Source organism: Pongo abelii, chromosome X (genome assembly GCF_028885655.2).
Source record: "Pongo abelii isolate AG06213 chromosome X, NHGRI_mPonAbe1-v2.0_pri, whole genome shotgun sequence".
NCBI classification, from domain to species: Eukaryota; Metazoa; Chordata; class Mammalia; order Primates; family Hominidae; genus Pongo; species Pongo abelii.
The window spans coordinates 53,814,776-53,828,778 of NC_072008.2; the positions used below are offsets into that span (position 1 = coordinate 53,814,776).

The 14,003-nt window shown below is 38.9% G+C and overlaps 1 protein-coding gene across 30 annotated transcripts in view; it reads right to left on the bottom strand.

Moving 5' to 3' along the window:
- The window catches only part of HUWE1 (HECT, UBA and WWE domain containing E3 ubiquitin protein ligase 1), a 150,797-nt gene that overhangs the window by 85,254 nt on the left and 51,540 nt on the right, over positions 1–14,003 (bottom strand). For 17 of the 30 annotated variants that reach the window (XR_010139019.1, XM_054544593.2, XM_063721233.1 and 14 more), the window contains 13 exons: positions 13,641–13,703; positions 11,891–11,968; positions 10,969–11,016; positions 10,816–10,884; positions 10,336–10,435; positions 8,921–9,042; positions 8,161–8,311; positions 7,902–8,029; positions 7,166–7,306; positions 6,838–6,943; positions 5,218–5,460; positions 4,590–4,691; positions 4,025–4,105 (listed from right to left, as the gene is read on the bottom strand). Coding sequence is in view for 29 of the 30 variants with exons in the window: in XM_054544593.2 (XP_054400568.1) it covers positions 4,025–4,105; positions 4,590–4,691; positions 5,218–5,460; positions 6,838–6,943; positions 7,166–7,306; positions 7,902–8,029; positions 8,161–8,311; positions 8,921–9,042; positions 10,336–10,435; positions 10,816–10,884; positions 10,969–11,016; positions 11,891–11,968; positions 13,641–13,703 (1,432 nt within the window). In the remaining variant the exon portion in view is untranslated. The remainder of the gene's footprint in view (positions 1–4,024; positions 4,106–4,589; positions 4,692–5,217; positions 5,461–6,837; positions 6,944–7,165; positions 7,307–7,901; positions 8,030–8,160; positions 8,312–8,920; positions 9,043–10,335; positions 10,436–10,815; positions 10,885–10,968; positions 11,017–11,890; positions 11,969–13,640; positions 13,704–14,003) is intronic. The other 13 variants (XM_063721235.1, XM_063721237.1, XM_054544601.2 and 10 more) reach the window with 3 other exon arrangements.

Consider the following 14,003-nt stretch of genomic DNA (forward strand, 5'->3'; position numbering starts at 1 on the left):
GCTTGTTCAATGCTCTCTTAAACTTACAAATGGACAATGGTCTCTTAAATGGATCTCTCTTTTGCCGATTGCCTTAGTTGTATGACATCTGAAAAAACACAATTAGTGCTTCCTTTGTCCCCTTTCTAGCCTCAAAATGAGATACTTTCCATCTATGAGTCTATAATACCCAAACAGAATCCCCCTCACTTAACGACACCTTCTCATTTGATATTGGTGCGATCCACGGTGGACAGGAGTCTAGGTTGAAAATTGGTAACAGGATGGGACCCACAGAAAATTGAGGGCCCTCACCCTCTAAGACTATGCAGAAGGTCTCTGCCAAAGTCCTTTCCTAATATGATGATCTCCTAACTGGAGATCCCTCTTCATAGGAAATGAAGGTCTTGGTCTCTCTGCCTGGGTCGACATACACAACTGTACGGTTCTTCCAAAGAGGAAAGAAAAATCTTAAGTTATTTCCTAGTACCAACATTCTTAGGAAGGTAGTTCTGGATCCACCTTATTACAGAGGTATTGAATGGGAGACTAGTGCAGGATATGGGATGGCAATGCCTGTGATTTCCATAATAAACTGGCACTTCGGCATGCCAAAAGTCTATGCACCACAGGCCTGAAAATATCTTTGTGGAATATTCTGGCTCTAGTTGGCCTGTCTATACCTCATTTGGCTCATGGTCTGGGTCTGGGATACTACTACTCCAGCTCAATGCCAAACTTCTTGGGCTCCTTTTTGCCCATGCTGTGATCCCACTTGTTTGGGGGTAATCAGTGCATAGCTTCCCTATCTGAAATTATCCTAAAACTCTTGTAGGCAAAGGGATACTGAGTTACTTTTATAATAATTTCTCAAGTGCGAGCCTAGGGCTTCTATCCAACCAGCATACCAAAGCATCCTAGATGATGATTTCAGTACAACTGACAGTCCCAGCCTTGATGCTAACACCCTCAAGATGGTAACTGCCCTTGTAACTGCCCCCATATGACTCATCATAACTCCACTGCCCCATCGACTCTTTGACAGCCAGCCCACACTCCACTTTCACTATTTACACTCTAATTTCACTATTCCAGTCACTACCTACATTTCCTGCTTCCCCTCACTCAACCTGATAGATTGTATCTATGTATTAGTAACAGAGAATGCCACCTACATACTAAACCTCCAGCAATATTAACAGACACCCTAGCCCAGGCAACTACTTATACAACTATATCTTGCTCCCTTGGAGGATTTCAATACTCATATTGACTACTTGCTACACTCTCTGGTTAAGTGGTCAATCATAAGCATGATGACGTTAGCATAGGCTACAAACAGACCCGAACAGATAACATGAGGGGTAAGGCAGGAGGTGAGAAAGAAGAGAGGGGAGTTGGGGAAGTTAAATGGGCTACTACAAATGAAATACAGGTGCCTAAAAGTGGCATAGAAGAGCCAGAGGTCAGACACGTGAGGGAGAAGGAGTCAGAATATATAGTGGGTTTGAGTGTGAAATTACAAGCAGGACATCATGACCTCACTGGGTGCTTCCATATTAAACTTCCCCCTTAAGGATCTCATGTCTTTCCCAGCCTCTGCCACCAACTGATAGTACATACAATGATGCTCACCTGTGGAGAATGTCCACCCTGATATAAGTTTGCCCCCTAGAAACTCCACCTTCCAACCTCTTGGGCTACTGATTCTTCTGTGTTACAACTCCTGCTCAGCAGGGTTTTACATTCTATTCAGCGATCCTGTTCCCTTCTGCCCATACAAGCTGACCTATGTACTATGGACATTTAGTGCCCAGGGCACCTCAAATTCAACTAGAAAGTCTAGCTGTTTTATCAAGTCTTGCCACAAAAAGGAGCACTTTTTACCTATTCTGGGCCTCATCAGAATCTTTGGTGTAACGGGCACAAGTTTAGGTATTTCCAATTCTGTAACACAGACTCAACTCATAGAGGTTACCCAGACATGTTGTAACTCCTGGCAGACCACATTAACCAAACAGTTCAGGCGTTAGAAGCCCTCAATGAGGGACAAAGCAGTTTAGTTACTATGATAGTTGATAACAGACTGGCATGAAACTACCTACTGGCATTTCAAGATAGTGCTTGTGCCTTAAAGGGACTTCCTGTTGCATGATCATTAATAAAGAAAAGGTATCCAGAATAGTTCAACAAAAATAAACCCAAACAGCCAATTATATTATTAAAATACTCCAAGAGGTTCTCAGAACTCCCTGATGTCCTTCCTGGGCCATCTCCTTCCACCTGGAGTGAAAGGCTCTGTACTATCGTTTAGGGAGCTAAAATAACAATGGCTAGTCTAATTATTTAGGTTTCACTTCGCAAATTTGTTCTCTCTCAAGTACAAGTGTATTTTATAGGAAAACTGGGAGGTTGCTATGCTAATTTAAATGTCAGGGATGAATTAAGAAAACCATAGGGAAGGAAGTTGGACCTTCACTGACCTTTGATTTAGTGCTCTAAGTCTCATTTCCTGCCTGTGTCCCTCACTTCTGGCATCATCCTCACAGGGCTCACGTGCTCCTCACCACTACCCCAGCACCTAAGCACTATATCCTCTTGCTGCCTCCTTCTTTTAAACAATATCCCTGTCGATGGCAATTGCTGCTTTTTCTAAGCTTCCCATTTATTGAAAAATGCCTGTGTATCCTTTTCTCTTTCTCTCTGCTCTGGACTTTCTCCCAGAAGAGAGGCATTCTCCCTGCCCCTGGCCTTGAGACATCCCCACCGTAGAACAAATCTTAAAAAAAAAAAACAAAAAACAAAACAAAACAAAAAAATAAAAATAAAAAATAAAACCCAAAGAACTATTGTCTGAATTTTGCCATCTGAACATAACCTTAGCAGAGAGCTTTTCCATAGCATGGTAGAGTTGCTACACCACAAGAAAACTTCTTCAACCTGACAAAATTGACAAAACCTTCAACACAAAACCTCTGCTAACCTCATTCTTAATATTAAATGCTTTTCCCTCTAAATTCAGGAACAAAGCAAAGAGGCCCATTCTTATTTCTATCCAGCACTGTATCAGAAATCTTTGCTAATGTAGTAAGACAAAAAAAAAAAGGCACAAAGACCATAAACAAAGTAAAAATGCATTTGCAGATGACAAGATTACGTAGAATATTCTAAGAAAACAAAACAAATACGTACTAATAAGTGAACTGTGCAAGATTAAAAGATACAAGGTTAATATACAAAAATCCTAAATTTCTTCAGCAAGGGGGCAAGGAAGTATCTAAGTTGTAGTAGCCAAAACTAGTCTTCCCAACACCCCAAACTGTAAAACATAATGCTTGCTACTACAAGGAGACTTTCCCTATTTCCACGTCTCCTACTAAATTCCTTTAGTGTTTTAAGAATTCTAGCACAGATAAGCCAAATGTACGATAATGTTACTTACTACAAATGTACTACTTATAGAAGGTATATTTAGCACCCAGAAAATAGGTATTTACTTAAAACTGAATTCTGACCTTTATTTCATCACCAATAAGACAGATATCTACCTGGCCTCTCTGTGTTTTATATCCTTGCAGGATTTTACTATTGACATTTGTCTACTGTCCAGGTAGACAGTAGAGACGGGGTTTTGCCATGTTGGCCAGGCTGGTCTCAAACTCATTACCTCAGGTGATCTACCCGCCTCAGCCTCCCAAAGTGCTGGGATTACAGGCAGGAGCTTCCATGCCCGGCCTCTCTGTGTTTTATATCCTTGCAGAATTTTACTATTCATATTTGTCTACTAAAAATACAAAAATTAACCAGGCATGGTGGCAGGCACCTCTAATCCCAGCTACTCGGGAGGCTGAGGCAGGAGACTCGCTTTAACCCGGGAGGCAGAGGTTGTAGTGAGCCGAGATTGCGCCACTACACTCCAGCCTGGGAAACAGAGTGAGACTCTGTCTCAAAAATAAATAGTAAATAAGTAAGTAAGTAAATACACAGAGAGAGAGCTCTGCCAGGTTATCCCAAATTGTTATAACCAACTGTCAACTCCACATACCTAGGAGGAAGAGTGATGGGCCATAGTATTCTGCATTGCTGATGATGTGTTTCAGGGAGGTAGGCAGAGAACCATCCATCACTAAAAGAAAAGTGAACATTATGGAGAATATGATTAGTCTGGAAAGGTGTGAGGAGTGGGGATAATTGAGTGGTATGTTATGTATTATCACACTGTGGTCCTCAAAGCCTGTGTTAATTCTAATCTAATGGCCCCCAGTTGTCTCCTCCTATTTTATTATTTGTTATTTGTCCATGCAATAGGCTTTCTAACATGGGTTAAAAAAGAAAGAACACAAACACTTAGTCAGAGAGGGGTAATAAGATGGAATTAAGCACAGAGTCAAAAGCTGGAGAAGGGGAAAAAAAGGGTAAATCATTATGAAAATAGCTAAGCAACCCTTACGTCTAGGAAAAGTGACACAAAACAACTAAAAGCTATTGAAAATGGCATGGCCTTTACCAAAGACTGCCTTGTAAAACAACAGGTGCCAGAATAGTAAGAAAAGAACCAATCTTTGAGAGAGTAAAATATCCTCCAAAAAAAGTTATCCGGAATCAAATACCATGTCGTATGCCATCTGAGAAAGCAGGGTCTTGGATGGCCTTCTTGAGGAAATTCAACATGGATTTCAGAAGTGCTGCTCGTTGTGGAATACACTGGACTCCTGGCAATGAAGAAAGACAAAAGAATTATGCTGAGTTCGCCATTAAACCACAATGATCAAGCACATCAAACAAAATTTTAATAGATCCAAATACACTATAATAAAATTAGAAGACATTCGAAGTGAGGTCTCTGAATGTTAGGAAGAATACTTAATTAAGCTTTGAAATTGGAAAAATTACTAATACTTTTAATTTTACCAATACTAAAAGTCTAAAGTAAAAAAGAAAAATTACAAGTAAAAAGGTTCAACTTTTTTTTTACCTCACTCAGTTCCCATTTTGGATATTATCTGCCCTCCAACATGGCTGTTTTGATAATCAAGGTGCAAATTGTTGGAAAAGTATAAAATGCTATGAAAGACATGTTAATATAAGAAAATGGAACACCAGAATGGTGAAGAAGCATGAATAGTCATGGGATGCTAACCTCCAAATGTACCATTTAAGTTCTGCCTAAAGCCGCCTTCTTCAATAGTTTAATAACTCTACCACTGTGAAAGACTGCACATCTATGTGTGTACGCACCAGGACGGGGGCCGGGGCCAGGGCCGGGGCCAGGGCCGGGACCAGGACCGGGGCCGGGGCCGGGGCCAGGGCCAGGGCCGGGGCCAGGGCCGGGGCCGGGGCCGGGGCCAGGACTGGGACCGGGGCTGGGGCCAGAAGAGATGTTAGTGCTGCTGCTGGAACCTGATGCCCTTAATTCAACATCCAGCCTGTGCTCCATAGAGATGGATGAGCCTGGACTGCTTTCCATAGCCACATCTGCAACTAAAGTACAAATTATGATAAAGAAACTTACTAGAATAAAAGGTACCACAAAAAGAAAAATTTTGTTTGAGAAAATTTCTTCCATTAATGTGAAATGAATATAAAAATGAAGATCAGGAATACTGAACCCCGAAATGAAAATATATCACTAGTTGCATGTATTAATACATACATACATACACATATGTGTGTGTGTGTGTGTGTGTGTGTGTGTGTGTGTGTGTATATTAACAATCCTACAGAAGTCCTTCAATATTTCTCACCTACCAAATTGGGGAAGAGGGGGAGAGTGGTAAGTAAAATGTGCAATTTCATATACTACTAGTTGGTAGTATACAAATAGGTACAGCTTTTCAAAAGAGTAATTAATAAATATAAAAAGCATGAAAAGATTAATACTCAATATTCCGATCTGGAAGAATGTCTATGAAACACTGAATGAGCAATGCAAGATGAATAGTATGTTTATGATCTCATCTTCCCATTCTAAAATACTACATACATACTTAACATCAACATGTATTTGAATATGCATAAAAAAGCCTGGAATGAACCACACCGAAACTAGTAGCTATGGTAGGTAAGTGAGCATTCATTTTTACTTTATATACTTGAATAACTGAGTATAAGATACACAATCATTTACTACAGTTTATAAAATGTATTAAGGCTCCATTAGTGATAAAATACTATTTACATTTTGAAATCACTGCAGCCTCAAACTCCCAGGCTCAGATGATCCTCTCACCTCAGCCTCCCAAGTAGCTGGGACCACAGGTGCATGTCACCCCACCCGGCTAAGTTTTGTATTTTTTGTAAAGACAAGATTTTTGCCATGTTGCCCAGGCTGGCCTCGAACCCCTGGGCTCAAGTGATGTGCCAGCCTAAGGGATGTTGTTGCCTACCCAACAACCTTTATACCTCTCCTTTCTCTTCTCAAAATAGGTAAAGTTTTAAAAGGTCCCATTTTAGTCTCTCTCTCTCTACCAAGCATATTTCTAACACCTAGGATGTTATCAGACACTGCAGCAGTGAAAAAGACAATATCCTGATCCCACGGAGCTTGAATTTTAGTAGAAATAAGACAATAAGAAATACATAAGAAAATTATGTGATGAAATAAAACAGATTAACACCACAGCTATAGCATCTGCTTTACCTGCCATCTCTACTCCAAAGAACTCGTACCTTTCTTTTCTTATTATCCTTGTGAAAAACAAATTTGCAAATCACTTACATAGAAAAAAAAATTTTGTTGCTGAAAGTATATACTCAAGTTAATTGTGTACTTTGGAATTTATGAGGAAGAATGAAAACTGGGGTGGGATGACAAAAAATCTCAAGCACAAAAATACTGACTTAATAACTGTTCATTACCATCCATATCAGTTTCCATTTCCTCTCCTTCTTGTGTAGTATTGGGTCTCTGGATCTTTGGCTTGATCACAAATGGACATTCTTTTCGGCACAAATCTACTTCATGCTACAATCAAGAGAAAGGTTATAAGAAAATCAAGTATATATATGTATTTATTTATTTCAGGGATTAAAAACTATTATAATGGAAAAATACTGCAAGCAGATACACAGTTGATTTCTAGAAACAGAAGAGACTGTAAGATAGCTCTTTAGGGTTATCAGGACAATCCTTAGGTTCAGCTCTGAGTATTAAATTCTATGGAAAGTATTCCTTGTATAATAATACCTCAAGTCTATAAATGAAGATAGAAAGTCCACTATGGGATTGAAAAGCTGCCATATCCAGGTTGGTGATAAGGTCAACCACTCTGACGGCTCTGGTGACAAATGTTATCTGGTCCTGTTCATCGCCAAGAAACTTTATGACCTATCAGGGAGAAAAAGAGGCAAAAACAATGAACTATAAAGACACAAAGTTGTAAAAATTGCATTCTTTTGTGTACATGTAGTCTGGGGCCTCAGTAAGGCAGCACAGTATAGGCGGAAAACATGTGTTTTATTTTTGGTGCCTGCCAAATGACAGTTCTATGACTTCTGCGACTCAACCTCTGAGGTAATGGGGACATCAATTACTTTGCAGGATTAAGTAAGATATTTAGGGAGAAAAAAGCTGGTGCTCATTGCCCTGCACATAGTAAAGGCTATTACTACTACAACACAATTTACAAAGTACCCTGACATATATTTTCCCTATGGTTGTGTAAAGGCATGATAACATGTAGCAATGTTTTAACCAGAACCCATGACCTCCTGACCATTCTATACTATGATAAAAGTCTCAATAATGGAAGTAGCTGCTCTTAAACGTTGTTAATGAGATAACTAGAAAGCCAAACTGGCCTTCTACTTAAGTATACTTTTTCTGGATAAGCTTTCTTATATTATTTGCCCTCACTGTGAAACACCCCAAACTTGCATCTCTACACCCTTAGTAGATTTCCCCATGTAAAAAAGTACAGCACCTTCAATAAGGCTTCCATCATTCCACAGGAGACCAAGGCTTCACCACCAGCATCATAGCTGGCCAGATGGTATAAAAAAGAGAAGAGAGCAGTGGCAAACTGGTGAGGGTATGGATCCATGGAAGGATCTACAAAGGAGGTGGGGAGAGGGAGAACAAAAACAAGCTCAAAATTGCTGTTAAGCAGGCAGGATGTTAAAAAGACAAAGGCAGAGGGCAAATGTTTCTTCTTGCCTAAGATAATCACCATCAAAACTTACCAATCATGGCCTGGATACAGTTCCTTACAAGGACTGGCAAAAATCCATGGTAGGAGGCAGTTCCAGTACAGTCAATAATACTGCTGAGTTTGGGAGTTCTCTCCAAGTGGACAATTGATGTTAATGTTCGTAAAGAAGCTGCTTTAATCTCCTATTAAATTAGAAGGTAAACACATGTGTCAAATATAATAAGATGACTGAACCAAGTTCCAGTCGCTAATATCCAAACTTTAAAATATAAGTCATTCTACTGGTAACTGCTTGAGGGGATGGAAGTCTGTTGAGAGCAACAATGAAAATCTAGTATTTGTTAGTTTTGCAGTTTAATACCCAAAGAGGGAAGTACTGGGAGTTCTTTCTAACCCTCTGGGAAAAACCAAAAGGCAAACAAGTATAAGCCTGATATGCAGAGAACATTAATGCAGGATCCCTGATTCAAAAATCTGAAATATTCCCAAATCCAAAACTTTGGGAATACCTGCATGCCAGAAGTGGAAAATTCCACACCTGATCTCATGTGACAGGTCACAGTTAAAATGCACAAAATTATTTGAAATATTGTATACAATTGCCTTAAGACTACGTATATAATGTGTATACGAAACATCAATGAATTTCGTGTTTAAACTTGGGTCCCATGCCCAAGATATCTCATTATGTATATGCAAATATCCCCCCCCCAAAAAATAAAGTCTCAAATCCAAAATACTTCTGGTCCCAAGTGTTACAGCTAAGTGTTACTCAACCTGTAAATACTTACCATAAGCTGCTTATCCGTTATCTGAAGGACATCTACCAACTCCTCTATCAAGCCATTATACAAGATACTGTTTGCTGATTCCTGCAAGGCATTGGAATACACTGCAAAAGGAGAAACAAACACTTTAGGCAAGAAGGCAGTGGTCAAGCCACTGCCCAATGACAAACTTTTTGGTATCTATAGGTTCTGGGGAAGAATTCCATTCCCAACCAGCAATGGAGGGCAGAATCATCACCAAATTAAATTCTGAAGGATTGGATCAAATACAAGTGATAATCTCTAAATAGACACTGAATTGACAGATTCCACTACTAAAGGTATTATTAGTCTTGAGAAACAATTTTGGGATGGAAATAGGAAAAGTTCTGAGTTAATTTTTCATAACATTACTACTTGATATAACTCCACTATGCCTTGGATATAAGATTTCCATTTTAGCCTCTTCCTGTGTTTCTGCTTTTACTGTAAACACTTGTAAAGAACAGAATTTATGGACCATTGCAGAGTACGTCAGAAATTTGTGTGACACTGTAGTAAAACTTCAGAATGTGTGTAATTCACATTTAATGAATTCCACAATGAGGTAATACTGGACACAGTACCCTGAAGCATAAACTAATGGGATTTAGGCATATTCATTTAGTTTTCAACAAAGATTTCTTGAGCACCCACTAACATGCCAGAAATCACGCTAGATATGAGTACACATAAACAGCAAGAATTTCACGCCAAGGAACTCATAGTTTAAAAGAGAAGGCAAGTCATAACATAATGAACATCAATAATAACAGCAATGGTTACCATTTTATATCTTCTATGTGCTTGTTCTGTGCTAGATTGCTTTCTAGGTTTTCATTTAATCTTTAGACCAGCCTCTACGGTGAGTATCTCAATATTAAACGAATAAGCTGAGGCTGAGAGGATAAATGTGGCTAATAATCTACAGAATCAGGGCCAGAGTACAGGACTGATTCCAAAACCACGTGTTTTCCATTCTACTGTGCCACAGTAAAAGAAGTTAAATGCACAGTATTGACTACTGAATATTTTGTGACTTAATTCAAAATGATACCCCTGAAAGGATGAGAGAGGAGGAAGACACAATGGCAAGAGAAAGAGTAGGGGGACGGTGAACGATAGCTACATGCATACCTATTTAAAAAAAAGAGAGACGAATACCAAGAATAAACCCAGGTGACATGTCAATGAACATCATCATACCCTCTTTCTGGTCCAACATTAAGGAGCTCAAGGATAATGAACAAATACAGTGAACACTGGGAGGGGTGGAAGTATTTAAGTTGCTACCTAGGTAACTATAATAGGACTCATAGCAACAAAGATGAATGAAGTTCAAAGGAAATCAGGCCCAAACTGCCTAACATGGCCTGGTAATTAAAGTATTCTTCTCTTACCTAATATAGATATTGCATGCAGTCTGGCCTGAACTGCCTGCAATCGCTTCCTGTGATTAGAAAAGCCATGGGCCAGTCGTATGTGTGTAAATAACAGCATCTGTAGAGAGATAAGACCTACATTTTAAAAACATCAATGAAAAAGGTGAATATTCTTTATGAGGGCTAACTCAAAAAACAACACAACTAAACATTTTCTCCTTTGGTATCCAAAGTGTTCAGAAAGCTACCACCACTTATTACCTGCTCACAGTGAGGTAGTTTATGTTTTCCTCAAACTCTCATAAGGACCTAGGAAGTTATTAAGTGTTAACCTCATAAAAGACAAGGAAACTAAGGCTCAGAGAAGCTAACAATTTGCCCATGGTCTGACTCCAAAGCTGACATTCTTTCTGCTATGCAATCTCCCACCCCAGTACATATCATTAATCTATTTAGATAACAACCACATCCTGTGGATGTTTTAAAGCCACATCATACCTGCTTATCCTTAGGAATGCTGTACATTTTGGTAAGAGATTCCATGATTTCAGAAGGGCTTTCTGAAATCTATATTTAAAAAAAAGATATAGTTAGGAACAAAAAGTGAACCAAACATTAAGAAACCAGCCAAGAGTCAAAGATTCCTCTTACCTTGTCAAGTTGCTCTATGTGAATATAATGTAGTGTGTTACTAGTTGTCTAAAATTAAAAAAGACAAGAGAGCGGTAAGGAGTCACCAAACACTCTAGCTTCCCCTGCCATAGAGCTCCAAGGGCTGTCTGAAAACCAAGATGTCACCTGATAGGTTGAAGCCTAAGTGAATGCTCTTAAAATCAAGGTAAATTGAGAGTCCTCCAAAACATCCATCTTATATATAGAATATTCTTAGGAAAGCTCCTTTAAAACCAGTAGTATCAAACTATAATGCACATAGCCAGGCACATTTCATATTCTTCTTTGTCCTTTTTTAACCCTCCACTGACTTAATCTCCACAGCTTCAGTATTCATAGCAAAGATCAAATTCATGAAAATGGTTTCTCTCTGAATATGTATTAGAGTTGCTTTCAAGGCAATTAATCTAGAAAGATTATTTATTTATTTAATAGTATAGGTAGAAGAGAAATTGTATTTTCACTAAGCTACTTCTAAACCAAACTCTTTAGTACCTCCTCAAACAATATAAAATGACCAGATAATTTAAGCAGGACACTATCCACAATACATGAAGACTTTTGCAGGCTTCCTAAGTAGAGAAACCTGAGCCATCACCATTCAAACTACTATACTACGTGTTGGAATTCTCAGAGACTGTGGGAAAAGCACATAGGTCATAGCAGTGCCTCATAATGGATGGGACTTCCATCTTTCGGCAGCTCCCAACATAAGACCCAACCCTATCAGAGTTGGAGATGCAATTACCACTCCTGAGGAGCTGCTAGGTATATTTATAGTTTGCGAGGGCAGCAGTGTAGCTCAAAACCATTTATTCATTTAACTGAGGAGTTCTAGAAGAGGCAATCCCAGTTACAGTAAATTGTAGACTTTGTCAGAACAAATCTGAATCAGACTTACCCTTTTCTCAATTTTGACCTCGGCCCCAGGATCTGCATAGAATTCAAAGTGTAGTGTAGTTGCACTGGGTGGATATTTCTGTGTATAAAGCACATCAAAGAATCAGACACTGAGTTTCAACTGATTATAAACATTATCCCCCACATCTTCCCTCAAAGTCCTAGCCACTTGTTCAACTTATTGTGGCAGAAGAATAAGCAGTACATTCAGTACCTACAGTGCCTTTAACTGTTGGTCTTAGAGCAGAGCTCAGATAGGATAAGACTTTTCAAACAGAATCAAAAGGATAGAGCCCAGGGCTCCCAAACCTTCTGCATTTCATACTTATAAATTTCCAGTTTCCCTTTCTTTCAAGAGATCAATTTTGACTGTGGCTATTCCCAAGGGGGAAAAGAGGGGCAAGACTGCCAAGCAGTAATGAATAAGAATCCAAGAAAGGATGGAGAACAAATACCAGGGCCCAGAAACCAGCTAAAGAATGGAAAAGAACATTCTTATGAAAACCTTGTACCTATCATCAGCCTTCTGAAATATTTTACTCAAAGTATGCCTCATAGGCATATCTTCATAATTCTTCAAACACTTTCCTTCTATACCATTCTACACCATTTCTCATGGTATGTTTTTCTGCACAGGTAGATACCAAGACAATATAAATCAGACCCTGACAAAACATTCTCTTTAACTCTAGAAAAGCAACATGATGAACGAAATTAAGATAACAGCAGAATGCCCACTAAAATGTCTCACTGAAAGACACCACTAGCAGTGGTTGCCTCTGGAAAATTAAGATGTTACCACTGCATACCTCTTTATACTCTGAATTTTTTAACATGTATATGTATTACTTCCTTTTAAAGTACACGTCAACCTTTATGTTGTCATAATTAGAATTCCAAACTCTGAATATACTTCAAGATTTATGTAGTTTTGATTATTAAACAAACACTCACCTACTATATTACCCAATATCTCTTCATAAAATAATCACTAAAGAAAAGTATGCCAGCTAACGTGGGAAAGTAACTTGATCTAATCTGTGGTTTTCTGAGACCAGAAAAGAGCCATTCTCTTTAGGAAAAAAAGGCTTGCTAAGATAAACACACTAAATTTCACTGCAGCCATTTGTGCTAAACATGACAAACTGACAAGACAAATCCCACGTGGAAAATATAGTTGCTTCCAGATGCAAAATAATTATTGAAAACCAAATTGTGTTTTGTAGCTCCACAGCAACATATCAAAGCAGAAAGGAGGATGGCCTGAGCTCATAACTTAAACATGGGTGAAAGGCAGAGAGATAAACAAGGAAAGCACATAAAACATTATAAGTTCTCAATAAACCTAATGGTAGAACTGCTCTCCAAGCAGCCATTCCTAAATCACACCACACTGTCCAGAGTTCTGATACAATAGTTCCAGTGTGAGAATGCAAGGAAACATACTTTCTGGGATTTAAAAAAAATCACATTAAAATCAATTCAACAAATACAGCTACCTACTCAAGAACTGGGTATGAACACACACTCTATTTCTCAGATTTTTTATCTACCGCCAGCACATCAAGAGCCCAAGCACTGCTAGACTGCTTCCTATAGACGTGGTTCAGCTATGTCTGAACTGATCTTAGGTTCCTCAAAGGTCTCGATGTGAATGGGTCACTTCATATACCACAATTAGTTGTAAACTAAGGTTCATAGAGAGGCCACAGCTCTGTCAAAAGACACTCATATCCCAAAGAGTTACTTACCATCATATGCAAGTCTCTGCAACATTCTGCAAGTCCAAAGCCATTCTCCTTTCCACCCCAGCTCTTGAAAAAGGAAAAAGATAGTGTTAAGACAGTGCTTATGGTGACTTTGCACCACTGCACTCCAGCCTAGGCAACAGAGTGAGACCTTATCTCTCTTTCTCTCTATGTATATATACATACATGTATCTATTTAAGAGTGTGTGGCTGCTTGGAACATAATGTTGAGAAGACATCCAATGTGAAAGTCAAACAAGAGGAAAAAATCAACAGAAATAAGAACTTAAGAATCAAGGCAAGATCGTCTGCCTAAAGGTGATTTCTTCAATGAGACCAATTTCACTGTTCAGTGAGGATGCTCCT